The following is a 17,434-nucleotide window of genomic DNA, read 5'->3' on the forward strand; positions in this document are numbered from 1 at the left end:
AGTAGTGATGAGCAGGTTCGGTTTCTCGGAATCCAAACCCCCCCGAACTTCACCCCTTTTAAACGGTTCCGACGCAGACTCTGATCCTCCCGCCTTGCTCGGTTAACCCGAGCGCGCCCGAACGTCATCATCCCGCTGTCGGATTCTCGCGAGATTCGTATTCTATATAAGGAGCCGCACATCGCCGCCATTTTCACTTGTTCATTGGAGATGATAGGGAGAGGAAGTGCAGCGTTCTCTCAGTTTCTGTGTTCAGTGTGCTGCAAATATCTGTGCTCAGTGTGCTGCAAATATCTGTGCTGAGTGTGCTTGCAAATATCCGTGCTCAGTGTGCTGAAAATATCTACGTTCTCTGCCTGAAAAACGCTCCATATCTGTGCTGCATTGTAGTATAGGAGGACAGTGCAGAATTTTGCTGACCAGTGACCAACAGTATTACATAGCAGTACGGTTCAGTAGGCCACTGCTCTACCTACCTCTGTGTCGTCAAGTATACTATCCATCCATGCCTGTGGTGCATTTAGTTGTGCACAGTATACATAGTAGGAGGACAGTGCAGAATTTTGCTGAGCATCAGTATATAATATATAGCAGTACATTACAGTAGGCCACTGCTCTACCTACCTGTGGGTCGTCAAGTATACTATCCATCCATACCTGTGGTGCATTTTAGTTGTGCGCAGTATATATAGTAGGAGGACAGTGCAGAATTTTGCTGACCACCAGTATATAATATATAGCAGTACGGTACAGTAGGCCACTGCTCTACCTACATCTGTGTCATCAAGTATACTATCCATCCATACCTGTGGTGCATTTTAGTTGTGCGCAGTATATATAGTAGGAGGACAGTGCAGAATTTTGGTGACCACCAGTATATAATATATAGCAGTACGGTACAGTAGTCCACTGCTCTACCTACCTCTGTGTCGTCAAGTATACCATCCATCCATACCTGTGGTGCATTTTAGTTGTGCGCAGTATATATAGTAGGAGGACAATGCAGAATTTTGCTGACCACCAGTATATAATATATAGCAGTACGGTACAGTAGTCCACTGCTCTACCTACCTCTGTGTCGTCAAGTATACTATCCATCCATACCTGTGGTGCATTTTAGTTGTGCGCAGTATATATAGTAGGAGGACAGTGCAGAATTTTGGTGACCACCAGTATATATATATAGCAGTATGGTACAGTAGTCCATTGCTCTACCTCTGTGTTGTCAAGCATACTACAAAAGTTCAGTAAAATGACCTAAAAATCTAAATTAAAAGCATCTGATGAGAAGCGTAAACTTGCCAATATGTCATTTACGACACGGAGTGGCAAGGAACGGCTGAGGCCCTGGCCTATGTTCATGGCTAGTGGTTCAGATTCACATGAGGATGGAAGCACTCATCCTCTCGCTAGAAAACTGCAGTGCCACTCCTAGGTGGGCCAGGTGTTTGTGTTGGCCACTTGGGTCGCTTAGCTTAGCCATCCAGCGACCTTGGTGCACCTCTTTTTTTCTTTGTATCATGTGCTGTTTGGGGACTATTTTTTAAATCAGCCATCCTGTCTGACACTGCAGTGCCACTCCTAGATAAGCCAGGTGTTTGTGTCGGCCACTTGGGTCGCTTAGCTTAGCCATCCAGCGAACTTGGTGCACCTCTTTTTTTCTTTGCACCATGTGATGTTTGGGGACTATTTTTTAAATCGGCCATCCTGGCTGACACTGCAGTGCCACTCCTAGATGGGCCAGGTGTTTGTGTCGGCCACTTGGGTCGCTTAGCTTAGTCATCCAGTGACCTTGGTGCAAATTTTAGGACTAAAAATAATATTGTGAGGTGTTCAGAATAGACTGGAAATGAGTGGAAATTATGGTTATTGAGGTTAATAATACTATGGGATCAAAATGACCCCCAGATTCTATGATTTAAGCTGTTTTTTAGAGTTTTTTGGAAAAAACACACCCGAATCCGACAAAAAATTTTCGGTGAGGTTTTGCCAAAACGCGTCCGAATCCAAAACACGCCCGCGGAACCGAAACCAAAACACAAAACTCGAAAAAATTCCGGTACACATCACTACTCTTCAGGAAGTTGGTTTCTACCCCCCACCCCCCCCGCCTAAGTCCCACGAAGCAGGGAGGCTGTTGCCAGCAGCCTTCCTGTAACCTATCTCTAGAAAATAAAAATAAAACTCCTAGGAGCTCCCCTAGCTGTGACCGGCTCCTCCGGGCACATTTTCTAAACTGAGTCTGGTAGGAGGGGCATAGATCGAGGGGTCAGCCCACACTATTAAACTTTTAAAGTGCCAGTGGCTCCCAAAGGACCCGTCTATACCCCATGGTACTAAATGGACTCAAGTGTCCTCTAGGACATAAGAGAAAGTGGATTATAACCTAGCAGATGATGATGATGAGTACAGGGTATTATATGGTGTATTGCATGTAAGGTACCTTGTTCCACACCTACTCTGCTGTAGCAATATACCTTATATAAGGGTGAGTAACACATGTACAGGCTTACCAGCGTATGAGCACACACATAAAGGAATGCTACATTACCAATGCTTCCAGGAGTAACGTTAGGAGACTTTTCTCTGATCCATCAGCTCATATGACTGATGTTATTGTTCATCTAGAATCTCCAATTCATACGATATGTTCCCCATCCATTGTTTTACATTGGTGCTGACATAGGACTTGGCGAGTGACTATATCTCCATTTATACTTCATGGTTAGTTACCAGTACAAGAGAGAGATATATCTAAGTCTTAATATAATATTACATTTGTTATTGTGAGTGTTCTCAGGAGGGTGGACACAATGATACTCTGAGACACAATATTATAAAGCCTTCAGTAAAAGTTATGTTTTATTATACACACACATTTACAATTAAGTGTCCCAGAGAGTCGTCTTCTCCTATTGTTTATAAGATTAATATTGTTACAGAAAATGTCACATTTCCATAATGTATTTTATTTCCAGCAGATGGACACACAAGCAGGAATATCTCAGAAGGACATCTAAAGTTATCCCCGGATTGTGACATAAAAGATAATGACAGTAGACAGGATTCTACAGGAGCTAATCCCATTACCCCAATTATACATCCAGCTCTATCAGCTGATCCCCCTGATCCTGGGAAATGTTCTCCTGATCACTCTGATATTGGTGCATCTGTTACAGCTCTAACAGTAGATACAGTGTTTCCCTGTTCTATAGATGCCAAATGTTTTACACAGAACACAAAGCTTATTAACCCACACACAGGTAAGGCAGGTGGAAGGCCACTGATATGTTCTGAGTGTGGGAAATGTTTTACATACAAATCACATCTTATTACACATCAGAGAAGTCACACAGGTGAGAGGCCATTTTCTTGCTCTGAGTGTGGGAAATCTTATTTAACTAAATCAAATCTTGTTATACATAACAGAAGTCACACAGGTGAGAAACCATTTTCTTGCTCTGAGTGTGGGAAATGTTTTGCACACAAATCACAACTTGCTACCCATCAGCAAAGTCACACAGGTGAGAAGGCATTTCCATGTTCTGAGTGCAGTAAATGTTTTGCACACAAATCACATCTTGTTATACATCAGAGAAGTCACGCAGGTGAGAAGCCATTTTCATGTTCTGAGTGCGGGAAATGTTTTACACAGAAATCACATCTTGTTAAACATCAGAGAAGTCACGCAGGTGAGAAGCCATTTCCATGTTCTGAGTGTGGGAAATGTTTTGCACTTAAATCATATCTTGTTAAACATCATAGAAGTCACACAGGTGAGAAGCCATTTTCTTGCTCTGAGTGCGGGAAAAGTTTTACCTGGAAATCCAAACTTGTTATACATCAGAGAAGTCACACAGGTGAGAAGCCATTTCCATGTTCTGAGTGTGGGAAATGTTGTGTAAGTAAATCACAACTTGTTAGACATCTGCGCAGTCACACAGGTGAGAAACCTTTTCCATGTTCTGAGTGTGGGAAATGTTTTACATGTAAATCAGATCTTGTTAGACATCAGAGATGGCACACAGGTGAGAAGCCATTTCCATGTTCTGAGTGTGGGAAATGTTTTGCACTTAAATCATATCTTGTTAGACATAACAGAAGTCACACAGGTGAGAAGCCATTTTCTTGCGCTGAGTGCGGGAAATGTTTTACACAAAAATCAAATCTTCTTAGACATCAGCAAAGTCACACAGGTGAGAAACCATTTCTATACTCTGAGAAATAAATCATCTCTTGTTGCACACATTAGACATAACTCAGGTGAGGAACCATTTTAATCTTCTGGAGTATACTCATCAATGCCATGCGTTGTTCTTCAAGGTTCTCATCCTATCTCCTATGCTTTTTGCAATATACATGTTACCACTGGGTGAAATAATCAGATGTCATGTCCTCATCTACCACTGCTATACAGATGACCTGTCTTTGCTCTAGGTACTGAGAACCCAGTACCAATCCTAAATGGTTGTCTAGCTGAGCTCCAGGTGTGGGTGATGCCAGTTGGCTGTGATTCAGTCCTGGTGAAACAGGTCTTTAAGCTCACCACCAAAGGGCAGGGCTACAGTTCAGCTTTGCTACCAACCAGGCTTACACTTGGGGGTTCAGAGTTACAAAATGCTGATCATGTGCGGAATCTTGGTGTCCTAGATGGTGGAGTGACACTTAGATATCGGTATCTGCCACAATCAGATCCTCATCTGAGGAACATAGCCAGACTTCAGCACTTTATTCCCTCAGAAGATCTACCTACAGTCATACATGTACTTGTATCATCACACATAGACTACAGCAATGTCCTCTACCTGGGTCTCCCAGCAAAAGAATTGCACCGCTTGTAGCTTGTACAGAATGCAGCAGCCAGGCTGTTACCTAACCAGCCCCTTCCTGCCTCATAACACCCATTCTCTGCTCCCTTCACCGGCTGCCTGTAAGATGGTGACTCTATTACATAATCTTACTGACTCAGCCCTACATGACCAGGGTCCATGGTACCAGAAGCAGCATCTTCCTCCTTACTGTCCTGCTTTCTTACTTCCACCTGCAGATGAAGGACTGTTACCAGCAGTACCAAGAATCCCCAAGCAGTGCTGAGAGGTCAGGAGGAAGACAGGGTGGTGGCACTGGTGCTGTAGTGGGGCTGCCAGAGGCAGTGTCTGTGGGTAATATTGTCCCCAAGCAGTGCTGAGGTGTCAGGGGGGAGACAGGGTGGTGGCACTAGTGCAGTAGCGGGGGCTGCCAGAGGCAGTGTCTGTGGGTAATATTGTCCCCAAGCAGCGCTAAGGTGTCAGAGGGGAGACAGGGCAGTGGCAGTAGTGGGGGGAGAAGGGGTGGTGACAATAGTAAGGGGATACAGGGCGGGTGGCAGTAGTGGGGGGAGACGGGGCGGGTGGCAGTTGTGGGGGGAGACGGGGCGGTGACAGTAGTGGGGGGATGCAGGGCGGGAGGCAGTAGTGGAGGGAGACAGGGTGGGTGGCAGTAGTGGGGTGAGACACATAGCGGTGGCAGTAGTGGGGGGAGACAGGGCGGATGGTCACAGTGCAGTACCAGGGGCTGCTGGAGGCAGTAAAGAGGTGTATGGGTCCCGCACAGAACCAGTTGATAATTAGACTTAATGATTATTATGCTTCCTTATTTCTAATGAATCCCTTGTATGTGTTACTGTTATTTGCTGTGTCAGCCTTTATGTGTGTTCTGTATAATAATCCTGAAAGTAGTGCTGCTACCGATCTCATATCATTTGTAGTAACTTGGAAAAGATGAGATATGAGGTGCACTCTGGAAGCTTAATCAGAGATGAACGCAGATGTGACATCACAGCCCCCGGGAAATGGTCCCGGCCCTTCTGTGCTTTAAAGGACATTTTATCCACGTTGTGCAGAGTAAAGTATTTTTTAAGTTTAAAATATAGAGAAAAATCTGTGTATTAAAGATATGAAATAAAGTTGTTTAAAACAAAAGATTTCCGTTGAGTCTTTTTATGTGTCTGTGTATTATCTTATTTCCAGATTATTGTCGCTATGGTGACAGAAACAATTTCCTGTTAATGTGTCACTTGTATTATTACTTTTGTGTCCAGCGAGTGGGCTCGGAAATGTTATCCTTTTCCTCGCAGCCCCAGTTGCTGGAGAAAATGAAGGAGGAGCTGGTGACGGGTCACGTTCCGCTTGAGCTGACAATTTTCTCACCAGCAGGTCTTTCCACCTCTGCAGACTTGTGTCCGGAAAGAGAGATACAACATAGGCTTTACACCTAGGATCGAGCACGGTGGCCAAAATGTAGTGCTCTGATTTCAACAGATTGACCACCCTTGAATCCTGGCAAAGCGAATGAAGGGCTCCATCCACAAGTATTTCCAGGGAAGACGTTAAGTCTGAGGGACTATGCACAGGCCCAAATGATAATTGTTTTATGATCCTTCTATGTATGAACCAACCGATAGAGGGAATAATCCGAAAGTGTTAATACCAAAGATTAGCTAATCAGGTTGGAGGTGCGCCATTAAGCAAATTGCAATGACTGGTTAGGGGGTTTAGAAAAAACACTAGTGGGCATATATAAAGAAGCCATAATGTGTGGCACACTCTTTTTTTCTTTATGTTTCATGAATAAATTAAAATATAACTTTTTAATTATTTTTATTTAGGATAGATTTGTCAATAGGCATGACATAAGGCAATTGACTGTCAAATACAGAAGGTTGTGCTGCGCTCAGTCCTATTTGTGATGGTAATGTGCTCGCACCTTAGTGAAATAAAATTGTATCGTTTGTCAGATTGAAGAACAAACTAAGTACTAAACCTACGACCCTTATGAGTATTTGATTGTCAGCCTGGAAAGACAAAAAAATGAATGAAGGATATGAAATAGTTTATATTATTATTATTATTATCCTTTATTTATATGGCGCCACAAGGGTTCCGCAGCGCCCAATTATAGAGTACATAAATAATCACAGGAAAACAGCAACTTACAGTTGATGACCGTATAGGATAAGTACAGGGTAATTAAACATAGTTACATCAGCAGATGACACTGGAATAAGTATCAGGTGGCAGAAGACTGCTGGATGTGGTGCAGTTGAAGATTATTAAAGTAAGAAAAGGATAAGCACATGAGGGAAGAGGGCCCTGCTCCTGAGAGCTTACATTCTAAAGGGGAGGGGTAGACAGACGGGTGACACAGATGGGGTACAAAGAGAGCGTACCTATGTACCAGCACTACCTATGTATGCATAGGCGTGTGCAGCACATTTTATTAGGTGGTGCACCGTCGGAGGGGATGTGTCTAGCACCACCTTTTGGGCGTGTCTAGCACCATCTATTGACGGTCAACGCAATATAAAAATATTAAATATCCACCCTTGTACCAATCCTAATAAAGCAGATACATTGTCAGATGTTATGGTGTGCACCAAGCAAACACCCCTGATGCCACTCACTGCAATTACACTGCTCCTCCTCAGCCTGGTCTGGCTCCCCCTCTCTTTCCCCTGCAAGCTGCAGCAGCTTACTTACAAGTCAGTCACTCACTGACACTGACAATCGCAGACTAGTACTGCTGCTGCTGCTGCTGGAAAAACGAGTGACGTGTCCATGCTGCTGCTGCCGACCGCCGTATTGAATTTGTCTTACTAAGAGGAACGCTGGCTGCATGCTGATCCTCATCAGTGGCTGACGTTGGCATAGCATAGGAGAGAGGTGTGTATGTGGCGGGTGTGATGGGTGGGCGTGTGAGCAGCCTGACTTAATCACATCACATCACGCTGTTTTTGTACATGGAGGTGGAGCCGGGAGTTTGAAAGCCGGTGGCAGTGGCACCCTTGATTAAACCAGGTGTCCGGTCAGTAATGTAGTCCTGACAGGGTGCAGTGCAGAGGGGACAGTAATCAGCCTGTGTGGCGATCGCTGCATCAGGCATGTGAGATCGGGGAGCCAGACATTATGGGGTGCCTGTGCGCACCAGGCACCCCCCCTGCGCACACCTATGTATGTATGGGTATATGGGTAGAGCAATAATTGATATAAGCAAGTGAAATATAAAAACACAGGGTTTTTTTATCAAATTTATGAGATCCTTTCACAACGGGACTTTGATCTCAGAAAAAAAACTGTTTTAATGCTGCGCCCTGCAGAGCGTTACTACTGCATACAGTCCAAGTGCTCCCTGCAGAGCGTTACTACTGCATACAAACTAAGTGCTCCCTGCAGAGCGCTACTACTGCATACACCCTAAGTGCTCCCTGCAGAGCGTCACTACTGCATACAACCTAAGTGCTCCCTGCAGAGCGTTACTACTGCATACAAAGTGCTCCCTGCAGAGCGTTACTACTGCATACACCCTAAGTGCTCCCTGCAGAGCGTTATTATTGCATACAACCTAAGTGCTACCTGCAGAGCGTTACTACTGCATACAACCTTAGTGCTCCCTGCAGAGCGTTACTGCATACAACCTTAGTGCTCCCTGCAGAGCGTTATTACTGCATACAACCTTAGTGCTCCCTGCAGAGCGTTACTGCATACAACCTAAATGCTCCCTGCAGAGCGTTATTACTACATACAACCTTAGTGCTCCCTGCAGAACGTTACTACTGCATACAACCTAAGTGCTCCCTGCAGAGCGTTACTACTGCATACAACGTAAGTGCTCCCTGCAGAGCGTTATTATTGCATACAACCTAAGTGCTCCCTGCAGAGCGTTACTGCATACAACCTAAATGCTCCCTGCAGAGCGTTATTACTACATACAACCTTAGTGCTCCCTGCAGAACGTTACTACTGCATACAACCTAAGTGCTCCCTGCAGAGCGTTACTACTGCATACAACCTAAGTGCTCCCTGCAGAGCGTTATTATTGCATACAACCTAAGTGCTACCTGCAGAGCGTTACTACTGCATACAACCTTAGTGCTCCCTGCAGAGCGTTACTGCATACAACCTAAGTGCTCCCTGCAGAGCGTTATTACTGCATACAACCTAAGTGCTACCTGCAGAGCGTTACTACTGCATACAACCTTAGTGCTCCCTGCAGAGCGTTACTGCATACAACCTAAGTGTTCCGTGCAGAGCGTTACTACTGCATACAACCTAAGTGTTCCGTGCAGAGCGTTACTACTGCATACAACCTTAGTGCTCCCTGCAGAGCGTTACTACTGCATACAACCTAAGTGGGCTTTTCTGGTAACCACTATGTCTTACAATGACCACTTTGTTACTACCCGTAGCGTATCACACGATAAGACAGTGTTACTACCTATAATGTATAACAGTGGGATCGTTCTCACAGGCACAAAGAAACATATATGTACAATTCAGCACATATGTAATAATGTTGGTATTGAGAGGAAATGTTTTCCTATAACAAGTATATCATTGTAAAACCCTGTACCAGATCAGAATCCTCAATCACATGTGTTACCCATTCAGTACATATATAAATTGATAACTGACCACATCACAAAGATATGCACATGGAATAAAACAATATTGTTGGTAATAAAAGGTGTTCTCCTGTGACTGAGCATATCATGTGTAACCCTGTAACACAGCACAGTTCTCTAAGGCATGCATATACAATTCTACACATTTGTATCACTTCTGTGACAATATTGTTATTGAGAAGGGATCTTCCCTGTAACAAGGTATACACTATGAAACCCTGTCACAGAGCGAGGTATACATTATATTATCCCAAGGTTAGTGCATAGATAATATCCAGCTTTCTGCCTGTTTCATTACAAAGGCCTGCTAAGTTGTCCCAACATGTATCTACACAATACTATTGCCAATCACTGAGTGACGCCTGATATAAATATAAATCAGTCAGATAACGAGTAGTAACCAGTGACTAGTAATGACGTCTGTATGCAATGAATCCACAAATCAGGAGAACCACCTTTCTGTATCTCCAGCACCCGCTACAGAAATATAACATCTGAAGAATGAATGAGGTTGGGGAGAGAGTAGCAGCCTGTAATAATGATAATATATGCTGTTATATAAACAGTGCTATAACCATTCTTCTGGTAGAGATCCTTCCTCTGATAGATATAAAGAAGCTCTGGTGTATATAGGCTGAATCCCCCTTCTACTTTTATCCCATGTGCCGTGGGGCAGTGACTGGGAACAATGAGAGCAGGGAAAGCACCAACACCAGAGCAGAAGGAAAGATGAAGTGCAGCAGCTTCTGCTGTCCCCGGAATCAATCGCTCCTGATAATGTCTATTTATCATAAAAGAATTAGGGAGTCTCCGTTGTAATGATATTCAGCATATAGAATTTATTATCAATTAAGAGGCCACGCCCATTATTCTTTGCAGAGGAGCGTGACCCAAGACAGACTTCATCAATGATACCTGTGTCTTCAGGACATTCAGGTGTACATATATATATATATATATAGAGCACAAAATTATACAATAATTCATAACTGATTAAACATGGATTGGCTGATGGTGAATAACCGGAAGTACCAAAGATGGTTAGTTGAGCTAATTGCACTGGCCGATCTTCTCCTGAAGATGGCAGACTGGCTCCATGAGTCTTGGATCTCCCATTCACATCAGTTGGACTTCTCAATAGGCCTTGTTAGCATAAAGGTCATTCTTGTTCATCATGGCATGTTGTTTGTCCAAAGCAAAGGTCCATCAGATATTCATTATCATGTCCTCTTTCTCCTGACATAAAACCCTCATAAAATGTCATTAAGTTCTGGTTATCTAAATACAAGGGTCTCTATTGATAGATACGAATTCTCTGTCAGGTGATAGAACACAAAGGTCGAGAAGAAAACATTACTGTCAGGAGAATTACCTCTATATGAGAATTGATATTAATTTCCGATGCTAAAATGCTATATGTATAAAAGCACAATTTCTGAGGCAATACAGATGTATATTTGATTTTTCTTCATCATTCCTGCCTTTTGTTTAATCTCTAAACACAACATATAATTAATCAAATATTCATCGTATTCAACTTAATTTTCCCCAAATGAGTGTAGTAGTGTGAGATATGAGATAGGAAAAGGAAAACCCGTTCTCTGGATGCAATCGCCGGCACAAGTCCATTGAGTATCGATGTGAAAAGTCTCAACTCTCCAGAAACCTTGGACAGATAAGGGAAATGAAAGAGGTAGTGACAGAATGTGTTCTATTCTTCTTCAACCTGGCTATAAGTTGTGGTTCCTTCTTCTCACTATAGGGTAAATTTACTAAGGTGGGACATTTTTAGAACTGGTGATGTTGCCCATAGCAACCAATCAGATTATATCTATTGTCTGCTAGAAGCAGCTAGATAAATGGTAAGTAGAATCTGATTGGTTGCCATGGGCAACATCACCAGTTCTAAAAATCTCCCACCTTAGTAAATTTACCCCTATGTGTGTGTATTTGGAGCATGAGCATGTAAGCACCTATTAAGAGTATATTTCTGATAATTTACCTATGTGATAATACTACTATATTGCTATGTGTGATAATACTACTATATTACTATGTGTGATAATACTACTATATTACTATGTGTGATAATACTACTATATTGCTATGTGTGATAATACTACTATATTGCTATGTGTGATAATACTACTGTATTGCTATGTGTGATAATACTACTATATTACTATGAGTGATAATACTACTATATTGCTATGTGTGATAATACTACTATATTGCTATGTGTGATAATATTACTATATTACTATGTGTGATAATACTACTATATTGCTATGTGTGATAATACTACTATATTGCTATGTGTGATAATACTACTATATTGCTATGTGTGATAATACTACTATATTGCTATGTGTGATAATACTACTATAGTACTACGTGTGATAATACTACTATATTACCTATGTGTGATAATACTACTATATTGCTATGTGTGATAATACTACTATATTGCTATGTGTGATAATACTACTATATTGCTATGTGTGATAATACTACTATAGTACTACGTGTGATAATACTACTATATTACCTATGTGTGATAATACTACTATATTGCTATGTGTGATAATACTACTATATTGCTATGTGTGATAATACTACTATATTACCTATGTGTGATAATACTACTATATTGCTATGTGTGATAATACTACTATATTGCTATGTGTGATAATACTACTATATTGCTATGTGTGATAATACTACTATATTGCTATGTGTGATAATACTACTATATTACTATGTGTGATAATACTACTATATTGCTATGTGTGATTATACTACTATATTGCTATGTGTGATAATACTACTATATTGCTATGTGTGATAATACTACTGTATTGCTATGTGTGATAATACTACTGTATTACCTATGTGTGATAATACTACTATATTACCTATGTGTGATAATACTACTATATTGCTATGTGTGATTATACTACTATATTGCTATGTGTGATAATACTACTATATTGCTATGTGTGATAATACTACTGTATTGCTATGTGTGATAATACTACTATATTACCTATGTGTGATAATACTACTATATTGCTATGTGTGATTATACTACTATATTGCTATGTGTGATAATACTACTATATTGCTATGTGTGATAATACTACTATATTGCTATGTGTGATTATACTACTATATTGCTATGTGTGATAATACTACTATATTACTATGTGTGATAATACTACTATATTACCTATGTGTGATAATGCTACTATATTGCTATGTGTGATAATACTACTATATTGCTATGTGTGATAATACTACTATATTGCTATGTGTGATTATACTACTATATTGCTATGTGTGATAATACTACTATATTACTATGTGTGATAATACTACTGTATTGCTATGTGTGATAATACTACTGTATTGCTGTGTGATAATACTACTATATTACCTATGTGTGATAATACTACTATATTGCTATGTGTGATTATACTACTATATTGCTATGTGTGATAATACTACTATATTGCTATGTGTGATAATACTACTATATTGCTATGTGTGATTATACTACTATATTGCTATGTGTGATAATACTACTATATTACCTATGTGTGATAATACTACTATATTGCTATGTGTGATAATACTACTATATTGCTATGTGTGATAATACTACTATATTACTATGTGTGATAATACTACTATATTGCTATGTGTGATTATACTACTATATTGCTATGTGTGATAATACTACTATATTGCTATGTGTGATAATACTACTGTATTGCTATGTGTGATAATACTACTGTATTACCTATGTGTGATAATACTACTATATTGCTATGTGTGATTATACTACTATATTGCTATGTGTGATAATACTACTATATTGCTATGTGTGATAATACTACTATATTGCTATGTGTGATTATACTACTATATTGCTATGTGTGATAATACTACTATATTACTATGTGTGATAATACTACTATATTACCTATGTGTGATAATACTACTATATTGCTATGTGTGATAATACTACTATATTGCTATGTGTGATAATACTACTATATTGCTATGTGTGATAATACTACTATATTGCTATGTGTGATTATACTACTATATTGCTATGTGTGATAATACTACTATATTACTATGTGTGATAATACTACTGTATTGCTATGTGTGATAATACTACTGTATTGCTATGTGTGATAATACTACTATATTACCTATGTGTGATAATACTACTATATTGCTATGTGTGATAATACTACTATATTGCTGTGTGTGATAATACTACTATATTACTATGTGTGATAATACTACTGTATTGCTATGTGTGATAATACTACTGTATTGCTATGTGTGATAATACTACTATATTACCTATGTGTGATAATACTACTATATTGCTATGTGTGATAATACTACTATATTGCTGTGTGTGATAATACTACTATATTACTATGTGTGATAATACTACTATATTGCTATGTGTGATAATACTACTATATTACTATGTGTGATAATACTACTACCCGGACCCGCCCACCCGCACCCGGACAGCAGTACTCACCCTCCAACGCCGCAGGTATTTGGGAGGGGGGTGAATCATTTAAGGATGGCTTTGTGGGGGCATTTATGGATGGCACTGTGGGGGCATTTGTGGATGGCACTGTGGGGGCATTTTTCTGGCACTGTGGGGGCATTTATCTGGCACTGGGGGCATTTGTCTGGCACTGTGGGGACATTTATCTGGCACTGTGGGGGCATTTATCTGGCACTGGGGGCATTTGTCTGGCACTGTGGGGACATTTATCTGGCACTGTGGGGGCATTTATCTGGCACTGGGGGCATTTGTCTGGCACTGTGGGGACATTTATCTGGCACTGTGGGGCGCACTGTGGGGACATTTATCTGGCACTGGGGGCATTTGTCTGGCACTGTGGGGACATTTATCTGGCACTGTGGGGACATTTATCTGGCACTGTGGGGGCATTTATCTGGCACTGTGGGGGCATTTATCTGGCACTGGGGGCATTTATCTGGCACTGTGGGGGCATTTATCTGGCACTGTGGGGACATTTATCTGGCACTGGGGGCATTTGTCTGGCACTGTGGGGACATTTATCTGGCACTGTGGGGACATTTATCTGGCACTGTGGGGGCATTTATCTGGCACTGTGGGGGCATTTATCTGGCACTGTGGGGGCATTTATCTGGCACTGTGGGGACATTTATCTGGCACTGTGGGGGCATTTATCTGGCACTGGGGGCATTTATCTGGCACTGTGGGGGCATTTATCTGGCACTGTGGGGACATTTATCTGGCACTGGGGGCATTTGTCTGGCACTGTGGGGACATTTATCTGGCACTGTGGGGACATTTATCTGGCACTGTGGGGGCATTTATCTGGCACTGTGGGGGCATTTATCTGGCACTGTGGGGGCATTTATCTGGCACTGTGGGGGCATTTATCTGGCACTGGGGGCATTTATCTGGCACTGTGGGGGCATTTATCTGGCACTGTGGGGACATTTATCTGGCACTGGGGGCATTTGTCTGGCACTGTGGGGACATTTATCTGGCACTGGGGGGACATTTATCTGGCACTGTGGGGCGCACTGTGGGGGCATTTATCTGGCACTGTGGGGACATTTATCTGGCACTGTGGGGGTATTTATTTGGCACTGTGGGGGCATTTATCTGGCACTGTGGGGGCATTTATCTGGCACTGTGGGGGCATTTATCTAGCACTGTGGGGGCTTTTCTGTATCTACATATCTGGCACTGTGTGGCCATTTATGTATCTGGCATTGCTGGGGGGCATGTCATGTGTAGCTGGCACGGCTGGGGAGCATATCATATAGTGTTCCCGCTAGGCGTCTGTGGCTAGGCAATGTGTCTAACGTGCTCTGCCTGGCGCAAAGTGTCTAATGTGCTCTGGCTGGCGCAAAGTGTCTAACGTGCTCTGCCTGGTGCAAAGTGTCTAACGTGCTCTGGCTGGCGCAAAGTGTCTAACGTGCTCTGCCTAGCGCAAAGTGTCTAACGTGCTCTGCCTGGCGCAAAGTGTCTAACGTGCTCTGCCTAGCGCAAAGTGTCTAACGTGCTCTGCCTGGCGCAAAGTGTCTAGCATGCTCTACTGGCGCAAAGTGTATAACGTGCTCTGGCTGGCGCAAAGTGTCTAACGAGCTCTGCCTGGCGCAAAGTGTCTAACGTGCTCTGCCTGGCGCAAAGTGTCTAACGTGCTCTGCCTGGCGCAAAGTGTCTAACGTGCTCTGCCTGGCGCAAAGTGTCTAACGTGCTCTGCCTGGCGCAAAGTGTCTAGGAGGTTCTACATGGTGCAGTGTGTATTAGCTGCACTACTGAGTGGTGTAATGTGAATTGCCACTATTATGTGGCCACGCACCTTTCCCACAAAGCAACGCCCCTAAATTTTTGCAGCGTGCCTTCGGCGCCCACTGTCCATGCTTTGCCATGTAGGTAGATGAGCACCAAGCATTACAGTACGTACATCATTTTGCCCTCCTAACTTAAAAATGTGCCCTCCCTGCCCTAAAAAGTGAACACTATCGTGTAACTGGCACTGCTAGGGGGGCATATTGTGTGTAGCTGCCACTGCTGGGGGGCATATTGTGTGTAGCTGCCACTGCTGGGGGGCATATTGTGTGTAGCTGCCACTGCTGGGGGGCATATTGTGTGTAGCTGCCACTGCTGGGGGCATATCATGTCTATCTGGCACTATACTGGAGACATTATGTGTATCTGGCACTATACTGGAGACATTGTGTGTATCTGGCACTATACTGGAGACATTGTGTGTATCTGGCACTATACTGGAGACATTGTGTGTATCTGGCACTATACTGGAGACATTGTGTGTATCTGGCACTATACTGGAGACATTGTGTGTATCTGGCACTATACTGGAGACATTATGTGTATCTGGCACTATACTGGAGACATTATGTGTATCTGGCACTATACTGGAGACATTGTGTGTATCTGGCACTATACTGGAGACATTGTGTGTATCTGGCACTATACTGGAGACATTGTGTGTATCTGGCACTATACTGGAGACATTGTGTGTATCTGGCACTATACTGGAGACATTGTGTGTATCTGGCACTATACTGGAGACATTGTGTGTATCTGGCACTATACTGGAGACATTGTGTGTATCTGGCACTATACTGGAGACATTGTGTGTATCTGGCACTATACTGGAGACATTGTGTGTATCTGGCACTATACTGGAGACATTGTGTGTATCTGGCACTATACTGGAGACATTGTGTGTATCTGGCACTATACTGGAGACATTGTGTGTATCTGGCACTATACTGGAGACATTGTGTGTATCTGGCACTATACTGGAGACATTGTGTGTATCTGGCACTATACTGGAGACATTGTGTGTATCTGGCACTATACTGGAGACATTGTGTGTATCTGGCACTATACTGGAGACATTGTGTGTATCTGGCACTATACTGGAGACATTGTGTGTATCTGGCACTATACTGGAGACATTGTGTGTAAGGAACACTACTGTGGCTGTTATGTGTGAGGCTGCTAATTGTGTGCGTAGAGGGGGTGTGAAAATATATTTATTTATAGTCTAATAATATGAAGTTATGAGGCCACGCCCACTTTCCAAGAGGCCACACCCACTTTTCCTGGAGCGAGCGCGCCTTCGGCGCGCACATTGGGGGGGGGGGGGCGCTTTTACATGTTTTTGCTCAGGGTGCTAGTAGGCCTGGAGCCGGCCCTGCATTTCATTGTTACATAAATTATAAAGATTATAAGAATTATTATAACAGTGTAATATTTGGTAAAGTTAATTTTTAAATTCCGGCTCCCATCCATCGGAATGGGTCACAATCAGCCGATTAGGTCATATGTTCTTGTATATCCTGCAACAACTTAACCTTTTCAATGGGATTATAATTATCTGAGATGATAAAACAACACATTCCTTTACATTGTTCACAACCACT

General features: G+C 42.3%; 1 protein-coding gene across 1 annotated transcript in view; it reads left to right on the forward strand.

Annotated features, from left to right (window-relative positions):
- The window catches only part of LOC134984060 (zinc finger protein 271-like), a 221,260-nt gene that overhangs the window by 45,606 nt on the left and 158,220 nt on the right, over nucleotides 1-17,434 (forward strand). Inside the window, exon 7 of the mRNA XM_063949701.1 lies at nucleotides 2,979-4,196. Within this exon, the coding sequence (XP_063805771.1) occupies nucleotides 2,979-4,196 (1,218 nt within the window). The remainder of the gene's footprint in view (nucleotides 1-2,978; nucleotides 4,197-17,434) is intronic.

This window comes from Pseudophryne corroboree (assembly GCF_028390025.1).
Source record: "Pseudophryne corroboree isolate aPseCor3 chromosome 3 unlocalized genomic scaffold, aPseCor3.hap2 SUPER_3_unloc_33, whole genome shotgun sequence".
NCBI classification, from domain to species: Eukaryota; Metazoa; Chordata; class Amphibia; order Anura; family Myobatrachidae; genus Pseudophryne; species Pseudophryne corroboree.